General features: G+C 35.1%; 1 protein-coding gene across 1 annotated transcript in view; it reads left to right on the top strand.

The window, feature by feature from the left end:
• Positions 1-19570, top strand: part of LOC145660862 (phospholipid-transporting ATPase ABCA3-like) — a 157083-nt gene that overhangs the window by 61150 nt on the left and 76363 nt on the right. Inside the window, exons 5-7 of the mRNA XM_081726288.1 lie at positions 3321-3479; positions 12109-12352; positions 17088-17258. Coding sequence (XP_081582414.1) covers positions 3321-3479; positions 12109-12352; positions 17088-17258 — 574 coding nt within the window. The remainder of the gene's footprint in view (positions 1-3320; positions 3480-12108; positions 12353-17087; positions 17259-19570) is intronic.

The raw sequence follows: 19570 nt of genomic DNA, 5'->3' as shown, positions 1-19570 counted from the left end.
GTGCAGACTCAATCACTTATCGCCAACTTTCCCAGGCATCACCAAACTTTTATACACTGCTAGCCATTCTTTGTACCATCATCTTTACAACAGGATATTTTCTTATCCTGTGGAAGCTCGCTAAAGTAATAGTCTTCTTAAAACCACAAAAAGATCCGGCATCCGTAACATCATACAGACCCATTAGTTTAATTTCTGTATTCAGTAAAACTCTGGAACGGATTCTATTTAAAAGGCTTCATCCTTTTCTCGCCGCCCGAAATATTCTTTCTTCTACTCCAGCAGGATTTCGACCTTTTCTCGCCACTAGTGACCAACTACTCAAACTTTCTTCGCTCGTAATGAACCACTATAATAAGCACCTTCCATTTGTGCTTATCTCATTTGATATAGAACGTGCCTTTGATACCGTCTGGCACGAAGGGCTGATATTCAAACTCAAACGCCTTCTACCACTCCATTACGTCCGAATGATCACCAATTTCCTTTATCAGAGACGTGCATTTATACAACTCCGCCAGGGACAATCGCACGAATTTCTTTTAAAAGCAGGAGTACTTCAAGGATCCGTTTTCTCTCCACTTCTGTATATCCTATACGTAGCCGATATGCCTTCTCCGTCACCTCCAATTCATGCTTTAAAGTTCGCAGATGACACAGCTTATCTCGCTCTCAGCTCCTCTGTAGAGCGCATCAATCTTCTATTACAAGCAGCAATAAATAACTTAATCTCCTGGTGTTTACGTTGGAAGCTTAAACTCAACCCAAACAAAACACAAATGGCGCTTTTTGGTCGCAAAAAACACAAGTACTGTCCCACATGCAATCCTGAGCGTCTTCATATTACGGTACTGGGCTCAGAGATCTCGTTAAACAATAGCGTTAAATATCTTGTTATACATTTTGATAAACATCTCACTTGGCGCACACACCTGGCTCCTCTCGAGAAAGACATCCTCCGTCTTCTAAACCTATTGCGAAACTTAAAAGGCACAACCTGGGGTTTAAATGCTAAGGTATTACTGCATACCTACAAAGTTTTCGTTCGACCAGCTATGACTTACGGACACCAAGCTTGTCTTTCAGTGACTCCTCAGTTTTATGGCCGCCTTCAACTCCTCGAGCGCCAGGCGCTGCGCATTGCCTATTCTCTGTCCTATCAAATTTCAAATGACGAGATCTATCAACATACCACAATGCCTTCCATATTGGATCACCTATATAGCCGAACACGATACATTACCCATCACATAGCCATGTCTCATATTACGATCATCGACCTCTTAGGTCAGACTCCTGCTCTTCCCCGTACTGGATATCCTCCTATAGACCATCTCCTAGCAATATACGAAAGAGAAACCAATTCAGATGACTATAACCCCGAGTGCAGAATATACTAAAACAATCCTCATTATATCGCTAATAGAGTGGCCCCAATACACGCTTTACATTGTCACCTTTATCACCGTTTTTATGGCTAAACTCTCCATAACCCGTCCACCAACAAAGTTTTATATTCCTTCCACAGTACTTCAATAATACAGCTGAAAAACCCCTACTACTAAGTAGAGATTTTCTGATCGAATCTACAAAATCTATTGCAACCTGTTTCCCCATCACCATATTAATCACAGTAAAGCATCACACTGGCCAAAGAGAATGCGTAACCTTCTACGGCCCGCCCATTGCAAGATGGGAATGAAAGACAGTTTTAAAAAAGATAGTGTATGTTTGATTGGGAAAAGGCATTTGATAAAGTCTGGCATCCTGACTTCATATACAAATTACGTAACTATCTGCTGCCCATATCTTACAACGATTAATCAACAAAACGTCTTGCATATATTTCAAATAACAACAACGCGCTATCTCCTTACACTCTGGCGTACCTCAAGGTTCCTCTTTGTCTCCTTGGCTGTACTTATTTTACATTACTGATCTCAGACTCACTTCTTACGTCTGTCTTATCAGTTCGCTGACGACACAGCACATCTCACAACAGCTCGCACTATCCAGCGTATCACCAGGCTCATGGAGCCTGCTATCAACACATTTGCCCGTTGGTGTCACGTGTGGAGATTCAGCATTAACTCTTGAAAAACACAACCTGTTGTATTTCTACAACGACACAGGCGATCCAGTGTGTTTCGAAATCTGAATTTATTAAAGAGTCATGTGAGCTGACGCCAATTCTTCTTACATCGTCTCTTACTTATCTTCGAGTGATATTTGACATGAAGCTTGCGTGGACTCCGCATCTTAAGAAAATTGATACTCAAATCAAGAACAGACTAAATCTACTGAAACGTTTAATTGGTACCAGCTGAGGTTTACTTTTACTGTTTCTCTTATTGCTATTATTATTTTCACGGGCTTAGCCTTTATGCACTGACACATTAATTATGTTATTTTTTTGTTTCATATTTCTAATAATCTCCAGGCACTTATTAACTTCGGACAACCAGTGGTGCTATTCTAATTTTGCAACAACCGGTTCTGTATATATATATATATATATATATATATATATATATATATATATATATATATATATAACTGGTTGTTCTGTATATATATATATATATATATCTATATATATATATATATATATATATATATATATATATATCAGGAAAATACCATATTTTGAGAAGGGGCATGACAAGCAATCTTTCCAAATATTGATGAAAACCACTCTATTTCGTACACGTTGCTTCGAAGGCGCATATCTCCGGAATTAATGAACATATCAGAGTCATTCAAAAACAGGTAGGTAGCAAACGTAATAGACATTAGATATGTATTACGTTCATTACACTCACAGATCCCAATATTCCGTGCAAAACCAAGGAATTCATGTTCAAATTTCTGTCTTGCCCACTGAATTGAAACAATTCAAAGTTGCTTGCTTTCACAACAATGCAAGCGAGCGGGAAAAGTACTGAAATATTTTCACTTGGATTCTTTCTTTCACTCTTGACTAGGTTATGTGTGTGTGTGTGTGTTTATGTCTGGGTATAACAAACGGTTCTGCGAACTCGAAATATTTTAAAAACCGGTTCTAGCGAACCGGTGCGAACCGGCTGGATAGCACCACTGAGACCAATCTTTAATTCATATCTCAGAAATCTATTGGAAACATGAGCATTCCATTGCAGTTTGGGGTATGCAGTTTGATCTTGAACATTTTTTTTTGGAGACAAATTTACATCAAAATTATTCAAATCTTAAAATCTCGATTTTCATAAGTATGCAAGATACATAATTTTTTTCGGTAAGTCCTTCAAGTGTTTTCTATTTTACATCCTCTTTTCTTTTAGCTACACATCCAAGAATTTCCACAGCCTCCACACGTAAAGAATGTGTATATACGTGAACCACACTTTTCTTCCGTGGCTTTTTTGATCGTAAGCATCATGCTTATGCTATTGGTGCCAGTGATAAAGAAAATTGTAGTGGAAAAGGAAACAGGTGCCAAGGTAATTTCAGTTTCAGTTTTAGATGAATGTAAAACAAAAGTATTTTTGCTGTTGTGTAAGGTATGCATATAATTTTATAGTCAATATCCCCCTCCCCCGTAAGTAGTCTGTAAATGTACTACTAAAATACGAGGTAAGTTTTAAAACAGTTTTTGCAGAAAATGTATCTATTTAAAGAAAATATGTTCATAATCAGAGAAAATCACTTAGGTAGACCTTAACTTACATGGTAAAGAGCAATAAGGTCTCTAATCCGCAAATATATCCAAAGGATAAAATCAGTATCATTGATGTGTGCGTAGACAACTTCTAGATTTATCAAAAAAAATCAAGAATAGCTAATGCGAAGATGTCTTAACAAAGAAACAAGTTTTTTAGTATTTCTATATTTACGTAATAAACATTAAAGGGTTATAGCCAACAAAGTAATCAAATGTTGGAATAAACTAGATATCGATATGATTCCTCGATGGTTCTGAACATAGTAAAAGCAGGTAAATTCATTTTTAAAAAACGTAAGGAGATTAATTCATCTATATAGTAGGTTCGTTTCAATTGACACTCTACAAGACGATAGATTTGTTTTGTCTTCGCGTAGTTGCCTTCTTCAATATTGATACAGAGTGGTTTATAGGTGGTGGACAGCAAGCTCTTAGGTGCATGATGCTCGAGTATGGGTTCTTCGGGTGGGTTTTAGGGGATAGGTTGTACCTGTGATTTGTTTTAGAGTAGGCACAACTTTCCATTGAAAATGACACAATTGAGCTTTAAATATCCCATAATGATGATTTTAAGAACGGAAAAAGTTACAACATTGAATACAAAGCAACCTGTCTTGGTTTTCTCACAGCCAACTCCCTTATAACTTGTCTTCTGGGGTGCGGGACAATGGTGTGATGGTTGTGCCCAAGCACGTGAAGGAGGCACCTCTGTATTCACAAGTAAAGGGTCCAAATGGATGAATCGAGTTGCGGGATGAGACATAGTGCGCCTGATAAAGAATGTAAAAATATGTATATGTGCAAAGTTATAGCGGCTGTGTGCCATAAGAAACGGAGGAGGAAAAGGGTCAAAGTTTGTGGGAGAAGGGCTCTGCTATGTTATTGAAATACAACAAATAAACTGTTGAATTGTGAAAATACTGAAAGATAGACAAGTAAATAGTGGTAGTTTCACATATTAGCGAAAGAGAAGCTCCGCCGCCATCTTGAAATCCGCCATTTTGAAATCTGTTTTTTCTTTTTTGAAATGGAAAGGTAGTGATGTGTTATATCAATCAGGGCCAACATGTTCTCGAAAAATCAATTATGAACTTTAGTGACTGTTATCTGTACTTATTTGAAAGATTTAGTATCACCTTTATAGTAGCTTACGAAAATCTAGGAGACTGATACTTGGATTATCACAAAAACATATACAGCCACTATAAGTTTAACATATTTACAAGCCAAGAAAACTAACAGTGAAATTTGATATCCAACAGTGAATTTGATAATAATAATAATAATAATAATAATAATAATAATAATAATAATAATAATGTAATTATATACAACTTGAATATCAAATTTCACCATACTCTTACAATATTTATCCACCTCCAACCCCGCCTCGCCCTTCCCCAGCCCCTCTATTAATTACATAAGGTTCATTTCTTGAAATTACTCCTCAGACTCCATTTATAGCTACTAACCATCGGCGCAAATCTGTCTTCAACATTGGGGGGACGGGTAAGACCAGTGGCGGCCGGTGGATTGTGGTTTCGGGTGTTGCAGTACGAGCGATAAGAGACAGAAGATATAAAGTTGACTCATTGACTAATCGGCATAACTTTAGATGCAAATGCTATGTGACATGTTAAATTAAATTAAAAGTTTTAAAAAATAAAAAAATGTAGAACATTTTATCCGATTAATCACCTTAATTAATTAGTAAGTTCATTCTCCTCTCTTTGATTGGAGCAAATCTGTCTAATACATGCTGGTTGACCTCTGGTATTCTTATTGTCAGGTCTTTTTCGATGGAAAGCATAACCAATGGTGATAACCTTTCTTGGGACATTCAATTCCTTGAAAGTGTCAATTCTTTCTCAGGTGGAAAAAACTTTTCGTCTTTTGCTTACGCCATAGGTACTGTTAATATTAATTTCAAAGCTTTGTAGATTTACTAAATATTTTTTCTAGATTATTGCGAACGATTCATTCTAGCAAACTCAGTCCTTGACAGTGATCCGAATTCCTCTTCAGCGTTGACTGAAGAGAGTTCGTAGCAGAGATTAGTGTTATAAAAAAAATGTACATTGAACACACTTTATTCACAGTTTATCCAGGAAAATTTAAAATAAATTGAGGAAATGTATCTGGTGCAAACAACTACTGCATAATATATCCTGTAAATTTAAACTGGATTTTTTTTTGAACACTCTCCTGAATTGCCCTTTGCTTGTTTTGTCTAAGCTTTAATTTGCAAATTTTTCTTCAGTTGAAAGCTGGTCAATGTTTTTTGTAAGTTATTTATAGAAGTCATGGAATACAATTCATTCAGAATTTGTAGGTTATTTACAGAATTAAAGCACATACAATAAAATTAAACCTAATAATTAAAAGCCAAAGCAGCTGATACAAAATAGGTACTGGTATATGAATTCCAAATGTCACATATTCATACATCAACACACACACATGTGCGTAAAAGAAAAAAAAACTACATTCCAAATCATTCGTCTTGGTTGTTACGCAATGCACGATGAACACAATATACTTCCACATGAGGCGAAACAATGCCTACCAATGTGATATGTTATGGAAATTAAACCTCGAAACCCGCCAGATAAAGGATCAGCATGTAACGTAAGCAAAAAAAAAAAAAAAAAAAAAAAAATCAAAGAACATCAAAACAAACAGCACTGCCGGTTCTACACCCAGAAATTGACTGGGAGGGGTCCAAAGTATTTGAGGGAGGTCCAATACGTCTACATAATATGGAACCTGTCTTATACTGCACCCGAAAAGACGATAAGTAATTCTTACTTACTGTCATCTATATTTTTAGAAAAAATGATGGAACGATTATTTTTATAAGAAAAGAAGAGTACATGATGAGGCGTAAAATAAAATATTTAGCCTACGTCAATCGTTTCTCTGTTAAACAAGTATAATTCGTTAAGAAAGTGTACAAATGTTAGTCAAGTTTCGAAATTTTTGGGAGGTCCGGACCCGGTGGACCACCTCGTGGCTACGCCCCTGAGCATTGCTAATTAGTCCCAAATTCAATGTGGCGTTCCCCATCATACAGTTTTATGTGGAAATTACCAAGAGTATAAAATATACTTATTTTATAAAAGAAATGTTTATACTAAAATACTATCCACAGAGGAGGGGGGGGGGCGATTCTACATACTGACTTATTAATATTTGATTCACAAATAACTGTAGAAGAAGCCTTCATTATCAATATAAGCTAAGAATTAACTTGTAAATGTGGGTCTACTTTCATTTGTTTTCTCCTCTACTAGATATTTTCTTTCTTATTTTGTAATTCTGCAATCACTTTTTTTAATTGTCATTATATTGATTTGCTTGAGTATGGTCCCGTAATTTAAAAATATGAATGCATAAAAACAAATTCCATTTGTTAATTGCTAGTGAAAGAAAATTCAGAAATCTTATTTAGCGTAAAAAACCTTCTCGTTCACTGGAAATCGTGCTGTGTTGCAGAAGCACTGCAACGACCAGTCCCTTTAACTTCTGAGATAGGGAAAAGGAGACTTAACATTTGCTCCAATTCCCGCGCTGAAGGAATCTGGTCGTTGCATGCTCGCTGCAACACAATGTAAATTAGAGACTCTGTGACGGATTATTTTTCGCTTTTTAAAACGGATTAACGGAACGGACAGTTACAGAAGTAAAAAATAAGTTATTTAAAGTGTATATATGCAAGCATTAAAAAGTATTTTTCTGTTCTTTACTACTATTGATAATAATATTTTTTTCTTGAAATACTTTGGTCGTTGCGCAACGCTGCAACACTTACATTAGCCGCCACTGGGTAAGACCATTCCCATATTATATATATATATATATATATATATATATATATATATATATATATATATATATATATATATATATATATATATATCGATGTTCAAGATATTTATGAAGTTGAAAAACAATGCTGTGGAGGATCAGGGGAGCAGAATTGTCTTCAGTGGCATATTCAGGGAGTTATCGAACTGGGCTCAAGCTCTCTCCGAAATAAATTTGTTTGTTTTTCGCATTCCATGCACAACAATAATCCTTCTTACCATTTCTAAGAATGCCATTGACTTTCCATTTTCTTATGCTTTTTGTTCAGAAATAATACTGTATTTGTCAAATTTCATTCCATATAAGAACTGCGTCCTTTTGTTCTTTCTTTCGTCCTTTCTACTTTTCTGTTTCTTTTCTTGATGTTACTTTCTTTAATTTCGCTTATCATACTTTATCGACCGTTGTCAGTTGTGATTCAAGTCGGCCGCCATCAGTAACACCAAAACTAAGAGGGTTTAATAAGCGAAACTGGTGTTCCACACCAACTTGCGCGGATATCAACATGACAGGATTTTGGTTATTATAACAAAGGAAAAATTATATCGGTTAGTTATTTTTAAAAGAAGAAAATGTTTGAATTAAAGAAAATCAAAACGGGGGAATAATTAGCCCGGGATATTAGGAAGGCCAAGAGGATGCTTCTTTTTCTTGCGTAAATAGAATAAAGGATTAGATTCATTCTTAAAATTTTTGTATCATATCATATAGGATTTATCGGTCGGCAATTCTTCCCATTATAACTTCAATTTACCATGTATGCATAAATTAAAATATATTTAATTGTCAAACTCAGGTGGGCAATTGCCCACTTCTTTCCTTGTGTTGGACATAGCCCCTCGAAACAAAATCCTAAATTCGCTATTCGTTGTCTTCAACATTGGGTGGTGGGCAGATTTGAGGCTTATTCTAGAGAAGGGAGATGAAACTCATATTACGGTAGATGAATCTGATTTCTGAGGTGAATCTGTTGTAGAGAATATTATATATTAGGCGATGTAGATGAAGTAGTAGTACATATATTAGTATTACATACCACTGTCGTGAACACATTCTGACATCTAAATAGATGCAAATTTATAATTGGTTGTTTCTAATTAGGCATCCACAAAGATCAACGTTAAAATTGTCTTATAATATTATAATAATATAAATAATGACTTCCCCAAAACTATGAAGAAAGAAAATCAATTAATGTATGACGCAGCAATACTCGTATTTGAGCAAAATGATGATAATCTCAATAACATTACAGGAATCGTTAGAGAAATCTGACGCATATCATATACTCTTTAGTTAACAGATGTAACCTTAAGATTATGGAGAAAAATATCCCAGCAATTGAATTCTTTTCTTTGCTTACGAAGCATCCTCTCTCAAAAGAAAAATTGGGACACGCGGAAATACGTAGGAACAAACCATGGTTCGAACTAGCAGAGAAGAGAAAACAGGCAAAATTACATTTGCTACAAAATCCGAATGAAATAACTACACAAAATTTCATAGACATCAGGCGGGAAACTTCCAAAACTTTTAGAACAAAGAAACGCGATTTTTTTAAAGCTAAAATTAAGGAACTTAAAGAAAATAAAAACATTTTGGACATGTATAAAGGGATCAACGAATTTAAGAAAGGCTATCAACCTAGTGCTTATATTAAAGAAAGCTGATTTAACAGTTCTCACTAATACAGATAGCATTTTAAATAGATGGAAAGATTTCTTTGACGAATTCCTTAACACGCAGCAAAAAGCTAATGTGCGGGGAGAAAGGGAGATACACACCGCAGAACCATATATTCCAGAACCCAACCGAATAGAAGTAGAAATCGCTATAAAGAAATTAAAGAAACTCAAATCTCCAGGTGTAAACGAAATTCCGGCTGAGTTAATTTTATCTGGAGGCGAAAAATTGTGGAACAAGATACACAAACTCATCCTCCTTATCTACAACAAGGAAGAATTGCCACAAAAGTGGAAAGAATTAATCATTGTTCCGATCCACAAGAAAGGCGGCAAAACTAACTGTAATAATTACGCGGCATTTCTCATCTGTCAACATCCTATAAAATCCTTTCAAACACTCTATTAGCAAGATTGACACCATATGCAGATGAAATTATTGGAGATTATCAGTGCGGATTGAGACGAAATTGATCAACTAACAACCAAATATTTACAATTCGCCAAATACTCGAAATGAAGTGGGAATACAGTAGCCCGGTACATCAACTATTTATTGATTTTAGAAAGGCTTACGACTCGGTTAGGAGAGAAATATTGTACAACGTTCTTACAGAATTTGGAATACCGAAAAAGCTAATTAGATTAATTAAGGCATAATCCCAAAGTAAAGTCCGGGTAGGAAAATTTTTGTCCACGAGCTTTCACGTCGAGAATGGCCTGAAATAAGGAGATGCGTTGTCGCCATTATTATTCAATTTTGCCCTGCAATACGCTATGAGGAAAATCAAAAAAAGCAACCAGTTCCTAGAGTTGAACGGAGTTCCCCAGGTTATGCGTACGCTGATTATGTAAATTTAATAGGGGATGATAGGAGAACAATAGAAAGAAATGCAGAGAAAACTTAATACATGGAAGTGCGTCGGCACCGTAACACGGCAAATTATGAATGCGTTAAAATATTAAATAATACTTTTGATAAAGTGGGTACTTCCAAAAATCTAGGATCAATATTAACAGACGAAAATCATATTCACGAAGAAATTAAATATCGACTAAAAACAGAGAATTCGTATTATTATTCAGTTCCAAATCTCTTGTTGTGAATTCTGTCGAAGAATTTGAAGCTTAAAATATATAAAACGATAATCATGCCTGTTGTTCTGTATGATTTTGAAACATGGTAGCTTACTCTGAGGGAAGAACATAGACTGAAAGTATTTGAGAACAAAATCCTCAGACGAATATTCGGATCCAAGAGGAACGGGAATCGGTAGAGGAGAAAACTTCATAACCAGGAACTTCATAAATTATACGGCTTACCAAACATTGTTAGGGTCATCAAGTCTAGGAGGCTTAGGTGGGCAGGACATATAGCCAGGATGGAAGAAAGTATGAACGCTTTCAAAGTGTTAGCGGTAAGACCAATCGGAAAACGACCATTAGGAAGACGTAGGCGCAGATGGGAATACAATATTAAGATGGATCTCGCAAAAATAGGAATGCAAAGTAGAAACTGGATCCAGTTGGCTAAGGATGGAAGTCAATGGAGAGCTTTTCTGAACGCGGTATTGAACCTTCGGGTTCCATAGGCCATAGAATTGGCTTACAAAGCATAAGTAGATACCTAGACTGATACTACAAATAGATAAAATGCGCATTTACTGAAAAGATGGGTTCTACTGACATTGGGTAGTCGTGTTCGTGTTCTAGGGCCTAGGGGAGAGGAGGAGATAAGATTTCACATCTGGTTACGTCACACACAGTCGCACACCTTCATTTTCATTAAAAACGGAAAAACCAAGAGAAACCAATTTCATCTCACTTTCCTTTGTGGCAGTCGGACACAAATCACACTTATCTGCACTTATTTCAAATCGGATTATTGGGAGAGCCTCCAGTTCCAATGTTGGGGGGGACATGTCTCCCCATTTTCCTGGAATTTGTGCCCGTACCTACAGCTGAGACAACTTTCCAGCATGAGGAGAAGGGCATCCTCCTGTGGCATTTATTGCAATTTGTGCCCAAGTAGCGGAAGTGGAATTAATACATATTGATGAGACTACTACACGCACTACAGCACGTAGTTCAGTTTGAAATACTACAGGATACGATTCTTTTTAAAAGAAATGGAAAAGCCATTTCTTTTAAAAATCGCGCAAGAGAAATCAATTTCATCTTACATTACTTTGTGGCACTCGGACACAAATCATTACGCTTATCCCCAAATCACTTTTTAAGTCAGATTATTGGGGGGACAGTCCCCCCCAGGTCCAAGATTGGAGGGGACATGTCCCCCTCGTCCCCCCGGGATTTGCGCCAGTGCTACTAACACATGTAAAACTACATACTACTATTTACCATACGGTCACAAAATATATCCACATTAGGCCCTACTGCTCGCTCTCCCCCATTTTTAATGGCGTGTTCGTTTCTACTTCCCGGGTCACATTTACAAAAACAAACACATGTAAAACTACATAACTTACTACTATTTACCATATGGTCACAATAAATTTTGTAAGAGTATGGTGAATTGGGACATGTTTGAAATGGCGGCTGGTCATAGACACGTTAGCATAAAAGTCACTTCATTCACTTATATTGTGGGTCCAGGTAAATGGCAACGTTGCATTTTCATTTAACATTGGGCGCATAAAGAGTGTAGAGTCCAAACGGCTCGTCCGATTTAAAAAAATCCTTCACTTAAGATTGAAAATATTATATTTGGAGACGATTTCCCTTCTTAAACTCTGATAAAAAAAAGAGTTACAGTATGTCAGGGAACTTATATATATAAACTTATCCACTTAGAACATTATATTTTATATTAACGTTTTAAATTTTTCTTACTTGCAGGAGTTAATGAAAATGATGGGTCTTAAATCGTGGCAACTGTGGTTGGGATGGTTATTTAATGCTCTGACAATATCTATAATTGCTATTTCCATAATTGCCATTTTGTTAACAGCAAATTTACGAGGAACAGAGTATGGAGCTTTTTATTCCTCCACAAATGGATTTGTTATCTGGCTGTTTCTTTTATCTTACACAATAGCTGCAACAGCATTTTGTTTTGCAATCAGCTGTTTTTTCACTAACAGTAAGTGGATACTAACTCATAGTTTTGGTATTGCAATGTAATGTGGCTTCTTTTTTTTTTTTTTTTTTTTTTTTTTTTAAGATTGAGACTGCTATATAAATTTAATTAATTAATTTATTTATTTATTTTTCTTCTGTTTCTTCTACTCAAAGAAATATTTAAAAATATGAGGCACAAATTAATTTTGTGCTTATTTTCCAAAATTCGTTTTCGCACTTTCTAAAGATAGATTTGAGGTGTGCAAAGTAAGGGAGAAAGTACTGCACTGCCTAACTTAAGGAATGCACTGGAGCAAGGAATTAAAGTAAGTAACTAACCTCAGCTGTTTCTTCTACTGTTGCAGCCGCTTTGAAACTGCAGCGTCATAATATGTAGACTGACTATAAAATCCATGCTACATGCCAAAAAGATAATATTGAGTAAACAGCTCAGATGTTACTTCAGAACTGATGGGACATATAGGCACGAACATTCTTCTGGGAATTATTTGAACTACTTCTACAGTGAATACTAGATAGCTAGTTTTTCACTGAGTAGTATTAGACACATAGGCCATATTTTCACATTAAACCGAATTTTTCCATTTTTTGGCACTTAGCACGGATTTTATATTCATAAAAAAATTAAATGAATCTCTGTGTTTTACGTCCCACGCATATGCAGGTTAGGCTAGAGGAGACGGTGATGATGAGTAATGAACGAAATGGTGGAATGAAGAAAGTGGAGGGAAACGGGAGAACCCCGAGAAAACCCACGCACACGGTGTTTGTCCACCACAAAGTTCATTTGGCGGGTGCTGGGACCGAACCCGGAATCCCAAGCATCAGAAGTGAACGCTCTACCACTGAGTCACTGCGGCCCCAAGATTTTATATTCAGTCTTCATATCTTTCCGCTAGCCGATCTCGCATCGAGAACCATCTGAAGAATCACTAAAGCTTGATATTGCTTCATTCTGTACAGAGTATGCGACTTTCTTCAATAAAATCAATGCTTTAATAACTGTTTAGTTTCATGCGTTTCAATCATAAAATTTAATTGATGATTGTGTACTCATATCATTGTAAGCTAAATATTTCTTCATTTCATTTCATAGTAACATCTTTTTTTTTTTTTTTTTTTTTTTTTTGTAAATTGAAAACAAATTGAAATACATCAATTCATGTTGAGAATTGTATATTTTATGTTAGATATATAGCTGTGGTATATAGTGTACAGTGACTTACTTTGGTATAACTTTTCATTATTTTTCAATCATATACTATAATCCTTAAAGCATTCGAAATTTAACTGGGAAGAAGTTGAAAATTCGTATTGAATGACTGGAACATATTGTAGGTTCTCTGAACCAATATTCAACAAAGTTGAATTTTTCTAAATGTTGTTAAGGATAATGAGACTAATCTGGTGAAACGATAGTAGAAAATGTATCATACTATAAGGTGTCCACTAATTGTAATAAAATGGATTTTGTATAAAACGAGCAGTAATAAATACTTTGTTATGAAAGTTAAACAAGTGCCAATACTACTTAAATGTTACATACTACTACTTACCTACTGTTTAGCTGGGAAAAAATATGATTATTAATAAACAATTATAAAAAAAAGTTATAGGAATTAGGAAAGTTGCCATATATAGGGAAGTTGCCTAATTTGGGGAGGGATTTCTCAGCAACAAGGGAAATTTGATTGAAAGTCACTTATACTGATGGACATTTTGTATTTTGGTCTGGTAACACTATTCAGTAGAGCAGTCTGAGTTGAGATAATGTAACCTGCAATTGGTCAAATACTTTCAGCGCCGGTGAAGAAATCAAAATATACCCGTTTAAAGATAAGAAATGTTCTTTTCTAATATATTAAGTCTTCAATTATAGAACACAAAGTAATACATATGGTAGCTGTTGTTTCTTCGAGTGACCTATCCTTGAAATAAGGGAAGGAAAACATTTGTGGAAGTTGCCTAATATGGGGCGATACGGAAGATTATATTAAGAATACGTATTTTACTTACGGATCTGCGAGCAGTTTTCAGTCTTTCGAACGCCAAAAATGAAACATGTGAAGCAGGTATGAATGCTGCCTTTCTGCTGTAAAGAAGAATGAAATGGATAAGTTTAAACCAACTTATATTAATATTGTGCCTCAAACAAAATTAGAACGATATTAGAAGTTATTGAATGAAAAATAAATTTTGTAATTGTAACCAATAAGGGAGATTTCAAGTTCTTCTTTCACTTATGAAGATATTGTGAACCATTGCTCTACGTGAAAAAACAATCATTCGGCCTGTCAATGACTAACATGAGACGTTTGCCATATCAACTGGCGGTCAGAAACAGAATATAGAATTCGTTATCGAAAACAGATTAAAAAAAAAAGGAAATAATTGTTGAAGCAATTCTTTAATCGCCACTTCCAATTGGTACCTAGTACATCACAATAACTTTCTGAAGGTAAGGAGCAAGCATTTATTTCTGAAGATGTAGAAAAAAAAAAGTACTTAGATTTCTTTGTACCGACTATGGAAATAAATAATAAATATCAACAATTTATCAGATTCAAATGTATACAATGATCTCATGTGCCATATGAAGATAAGACAAACGAAGCAGAATGTTTCTGCTGTAATTGATTATCTCTTGAAGATTGTTAATAAAAAGAATTAATGAAATGTGTAGTATATTCATTGTGGGCTCTTATTCTCTGTATAAATCTCGGTCAAGAAGCTTTATAGTTCTTTAGATATGTTCAGCATGAAAGCTCAACCTTCTCAATCACTCTCAAGGATTTCTACGTTATGCTTATAAAACTCGTAGTTCCTAATTACACACACGCACACAAAAATAAAAGTTCTGTCCACCAGACCCCATGGATTCGAAGTATTTTGTTTCACAGCAGGGGCGTCATTTAGGGAGGGCAGGAGGGGGCAATTGCCCTCCCCCCAAGAGTTTGAGTAATATATATATATACTTTAATCGATTGTCTATTAATATACTAGTACAAAACCGGAAAGTCTTATGTCTGTGGTGCTTTTGCCCCCCTCAAGCGAAGTCGGAAATGACGCTCCTGTTTCACAGGATCCAAATTCAAAATCCCAGGACGATTGACCGTGTAAATTCCTTTTTATGGTCGAAAAACTTAGGGAATTTGGATAGGGAGTATACACGTAACACAGCCATAGAAAAAAAGAAGTTCTGTTCAGCGGACCTCGGGGTATAGATTCGATGTATTTTGTTACATAGAATCCAAATTTCGAAACCCCAGGAAGATCGATCGTGTCAATGTTTTGTTATGGGCGAAAAACTTGAGCGATTTTGGATAGGGAGAAGACATGTAATACAGGTATGCAAAAAAAAAAAAAAAAAAAAAGTTCTGTAGAGCGGACCCCAGGGTATGGATCGGATGTATTTTGTCACTCAGAATCCAAATTTCGAAACCCTAGGACGATTGACCGTGTCAATTTTGTTTTATGGACTAAAATCGCGTGTCCTCCCTGTCCAAAATCGCTCAAGTTTTTCGCCCATAACAAAACATTGACACGGTCGATCTTCCTGGGGTTTCAAAATTTGGATTCTGAGTGACAAAATACATCGAATTCATACCCTGGGGTCCGCTCCACAGAACTTCTATTTTTTGTGTGTAGCTGAGTTATTGTCACTTTCTTGAGTTGATTTTTTTTTTTTTTTTAAGTTGTAGTTGATTTAATATCAGAATCTTTAAATTTTGAGCTAACTTGTTGGTTCAATTATTGGATTTATATATTTTCTTTTAATGTTTTTGTTCTTTATATTTAAATTTGATCTAAATATTTTCTCTAAAATCGTAGAACAACGTGTTCATTTTTGTATCAAAAGATCCCAATATATTTCAATCAAAAATTGTCTTGTACGCCTTATATCTGGAGAACTGTATATAATGTAGCCAAACCCAAACTATCACTTAACTCAGTATGTTGTGCTTATTCCGCAAAAAAATACGAAAACTCGATTTATGGGCTCTTCAAAAATTTTGTTGCCCCTAATCCGAAAACTAATTATTGGCCAAAATCGTAATCTTTTGATTCTTTTTTTTTTTGATCATTCCTAAAATTCTTGTTGGTCCATATAAAAATGTGAATCGCTAGTTCATTAAACTTACTTAAGTTGATGTCCATCTTGTAATTTAAATTTTCTAACTTATTCAGTATGAAATGCAACATTTTGAGTCAATATAATCTAATTGAGTGCGAAGTGTATCTTTAAAAAGCGAAGAATCTCAGTTAATTTTTGGTGCATATAAAAAGAAGTGAATTTATATTTAAATTCGATGTATCATTTTTATTTACTGTATCAAATGTGTTCATATTTGTCTCGAATTCTCTTGTGGGAGCTAAATATTTTCAACCTTTAAACTTGGTTATTTTAAATCTTGAATAATTTTAAATGTTATATACCCATATTAGGAACGCCGATATCATAATATCGAGGAAAAGGAGTACTTCTGGTTTTCATTTTCCTATTACATGGTTATTGCTATAACTCACATTTTGAAATAACATTTCGATGAACAAGGATCCTATATATCATTACCAAAGCTCCTAGTTATCTGAAGTCAACTACTTTCAAAGAAAAAGATGTTTTAAAAAATCCCCATATTTGGCAACTTTCTCCTCTAAGCTTATGTTCACTGGTCTACAGTTTCCTACAGATATATCGAATATTGAACATTACATTGCACATCAATACATTTTAGGAACATTTGGAGCGGTAACTGGAATTACTCTCTGGATTGTAACAATTGTCCTGCCTGTTTTTTGTTTGAATTTGGAAAAACTAACATTTACGGAGAAGATGATTCTTGGATTATTACCAAATATGGCAGTTTTTTGGGGGATGGCAGCTCTTAACTTGCGAGAAGTAACAGGTAAGTAATGTTGATTTTTCTGCTACAATTCGGCAATAGGTTTCAATTTGAGTACAAAACACTGGTACATTAATAGTAGGGCTGTTGGTGTAACGTAACGCATCATCAGTTGTGATATGTTCTGTTATGGTGTAATCTAAATTTTAAAGTGAAAAAATTATTTAGAGAAGACTCATTAGCTAGATGCTTCATCAACAAAACTTAGTTTGTGAATCGGGACTACTTTCTGTATAATGATTGGCTGCTGCCTGTTGCAAGCTATAGACGTAACCAATTTTTGAAAACTCAACTACTGGCGGAAACAAAAGGACGCACAAATTTCAATATTATCCCATTTTTCTTTTGAAGAAATGATCCTTAAAAGACGGTAGTTTTGTACACGAAGCTGGAGGAAATTCACAGGGTGCAAATACGATATATATCTGCACTATTCTAATACAAATGAGACAGTAGATTGTAGTAGTTTGTGGATTATTATCATACATAGGATTCTTTATAAATCTTTTTTTTTTTTTTTTAAATCGTGAAAAGGCACCAATTAGAAAAGGATCTTCGCTTCAACTTTACGGGGAAAGCACCCCGAATTGCGAGAAAGGTAAAATTTATTATTATTACTTGTCTCTTTTGAATTACTATACTTATATAAAGACTGAAAATGAAAGATGTGCATAAACTCTGGGAGGTGATTCGTGACATCAAAACAAGACAAAAAGTCCTCTTGCATGTTGTCCAATTCCGCGTCATGTACGAGTCACAGAAGTGCCAACTTGGAATCGACAATCGAATCCTAACAATTGGAGCGGAATAGAAAGATATGCACAAACGGCGGGAAGTGATTAGTAACATCAAAACTAGTAGATAAATGTGGCTATGAACATAGTAGTGGATTTTCGTAGATTGCGTATGCAAATTAGGGTTCGAGACGAGGTATTTCCGAGTCGAGACAATGGATAACTTGAAGATAAAAGCTTTTAGAGAGATGTCTGCTATTTATGAGTGTTTTTTATGTTATTTATTGAGTGAAAATATGTGTTTATTGACAATTTATGGCTGTGAAAGTTGAAATTCGTAGAAAATACAATTTGACTGAAGGTTATCTTGAAAAATAAAACTTTATTGATGTGTTTTGATACGTTGTTTGATCATTTATTATTGCCAATATGTGAAACGATGTTGGAAAAAAATCCTTGACACCTAAATTCTCAGAAATGAAGCCTGGAGCACTCTATGACTTGATGGAAGGCTAAGTTGAAAATAAAGCTTTATTATTGGCTATATATGAATTCTTTGAAGAATTCTTTGAAGATTTAACCATCTTTGTTGAAGGATACACCTGTGATTCTGTGTTGGTATTTATAACGTGACACTGTCCTTCACCCGAAAGGAGCCGTGAAAAAATTAGGATTCACCGTTAGATACAACCATCAGATTTAATTACAGAGTGGCCTTCACATAGATACCAGAGTCCCCCTCAAAAAGATTTTTGGAACACAATTGTGCAATTTAGTTACTGATAAAAAAGAAACTGTTAGGGATTATTGTCTACTTTTTTAGAGAGCTTTGTGAAGATTGCATTCTAGGAATGTGAATGTCCTTCAAGAAATTTTTTACTCCCTTACAGAAAAAAAAAGAGAAAATAAAACCCAAAGTTGACATTGAACTTGGAAAAGCTTTATGTATTGTTCCCCTTTTACGTATCAGTTAGGTTGTTACATGAATTTGTTTTCCTCGAGTTTTTGTAAAGATTGTATTGAAACGAAACATTCTTTCTTTTATTGTTTATGACTGCTGTAAAGAGACCCGCGCCGGATCCCATATTGAACGCAAAGGTAGAAGGGCGGGGGACTGAGTTGCCCAAACTTGTTTTGACGGGAAGATGGGTTTATAAAATTGTTATTATGAATGAATATTAACTCCTACGATTAAAAATGTATATGCAACATGTAATGTCCATGATGTATGATGAAATCATTTCATGATTTGTAAATATTGTGCCGTATGGTTATATCACTTAGGTTAACTTATAACAATCATATCATAACAATCCCCTTATGATAAGTAAAATGTTGGAATGAAGAAAGTGAGAGGAAAACTCATGAGCAAGGTGTTTGCTCACTACAAATTTACTTGATTGGAAATCGAACCAAGATATCTCAAGCAGTGGAGATATGGATTGTAGCAGCAATACACTAAATACTTAGAAAATGTTTAAATAATTTGTGTGACCTAGGATTTCCCAGCTAACAGAGAACAAGACTTTTTACTGTGGTACTAGCCCTTAGAAAGTGAGAGGAATCTTTACTTAGATATTA

Source organism: Thermobia domestica, chromosome 9 (assembly GCF_964235325.1).
Source record: "Thermobia domestica chromosome 9, izTheDome1.hap1.1, whole genome shotgun sequence".
In the NCBI taxonomy this organism is placed as follows: Eukaryota; Metazoa; Arthropoda; class Insecta; order Zygentoma; family Lepismatidae; genus Thermobia; species Thermobia domestica.
The sequence above is the reverse complement of the archived record's forward strand: the minus strand, read 5'-3'. Positions and strand labels throughout refer to the sequence as shown.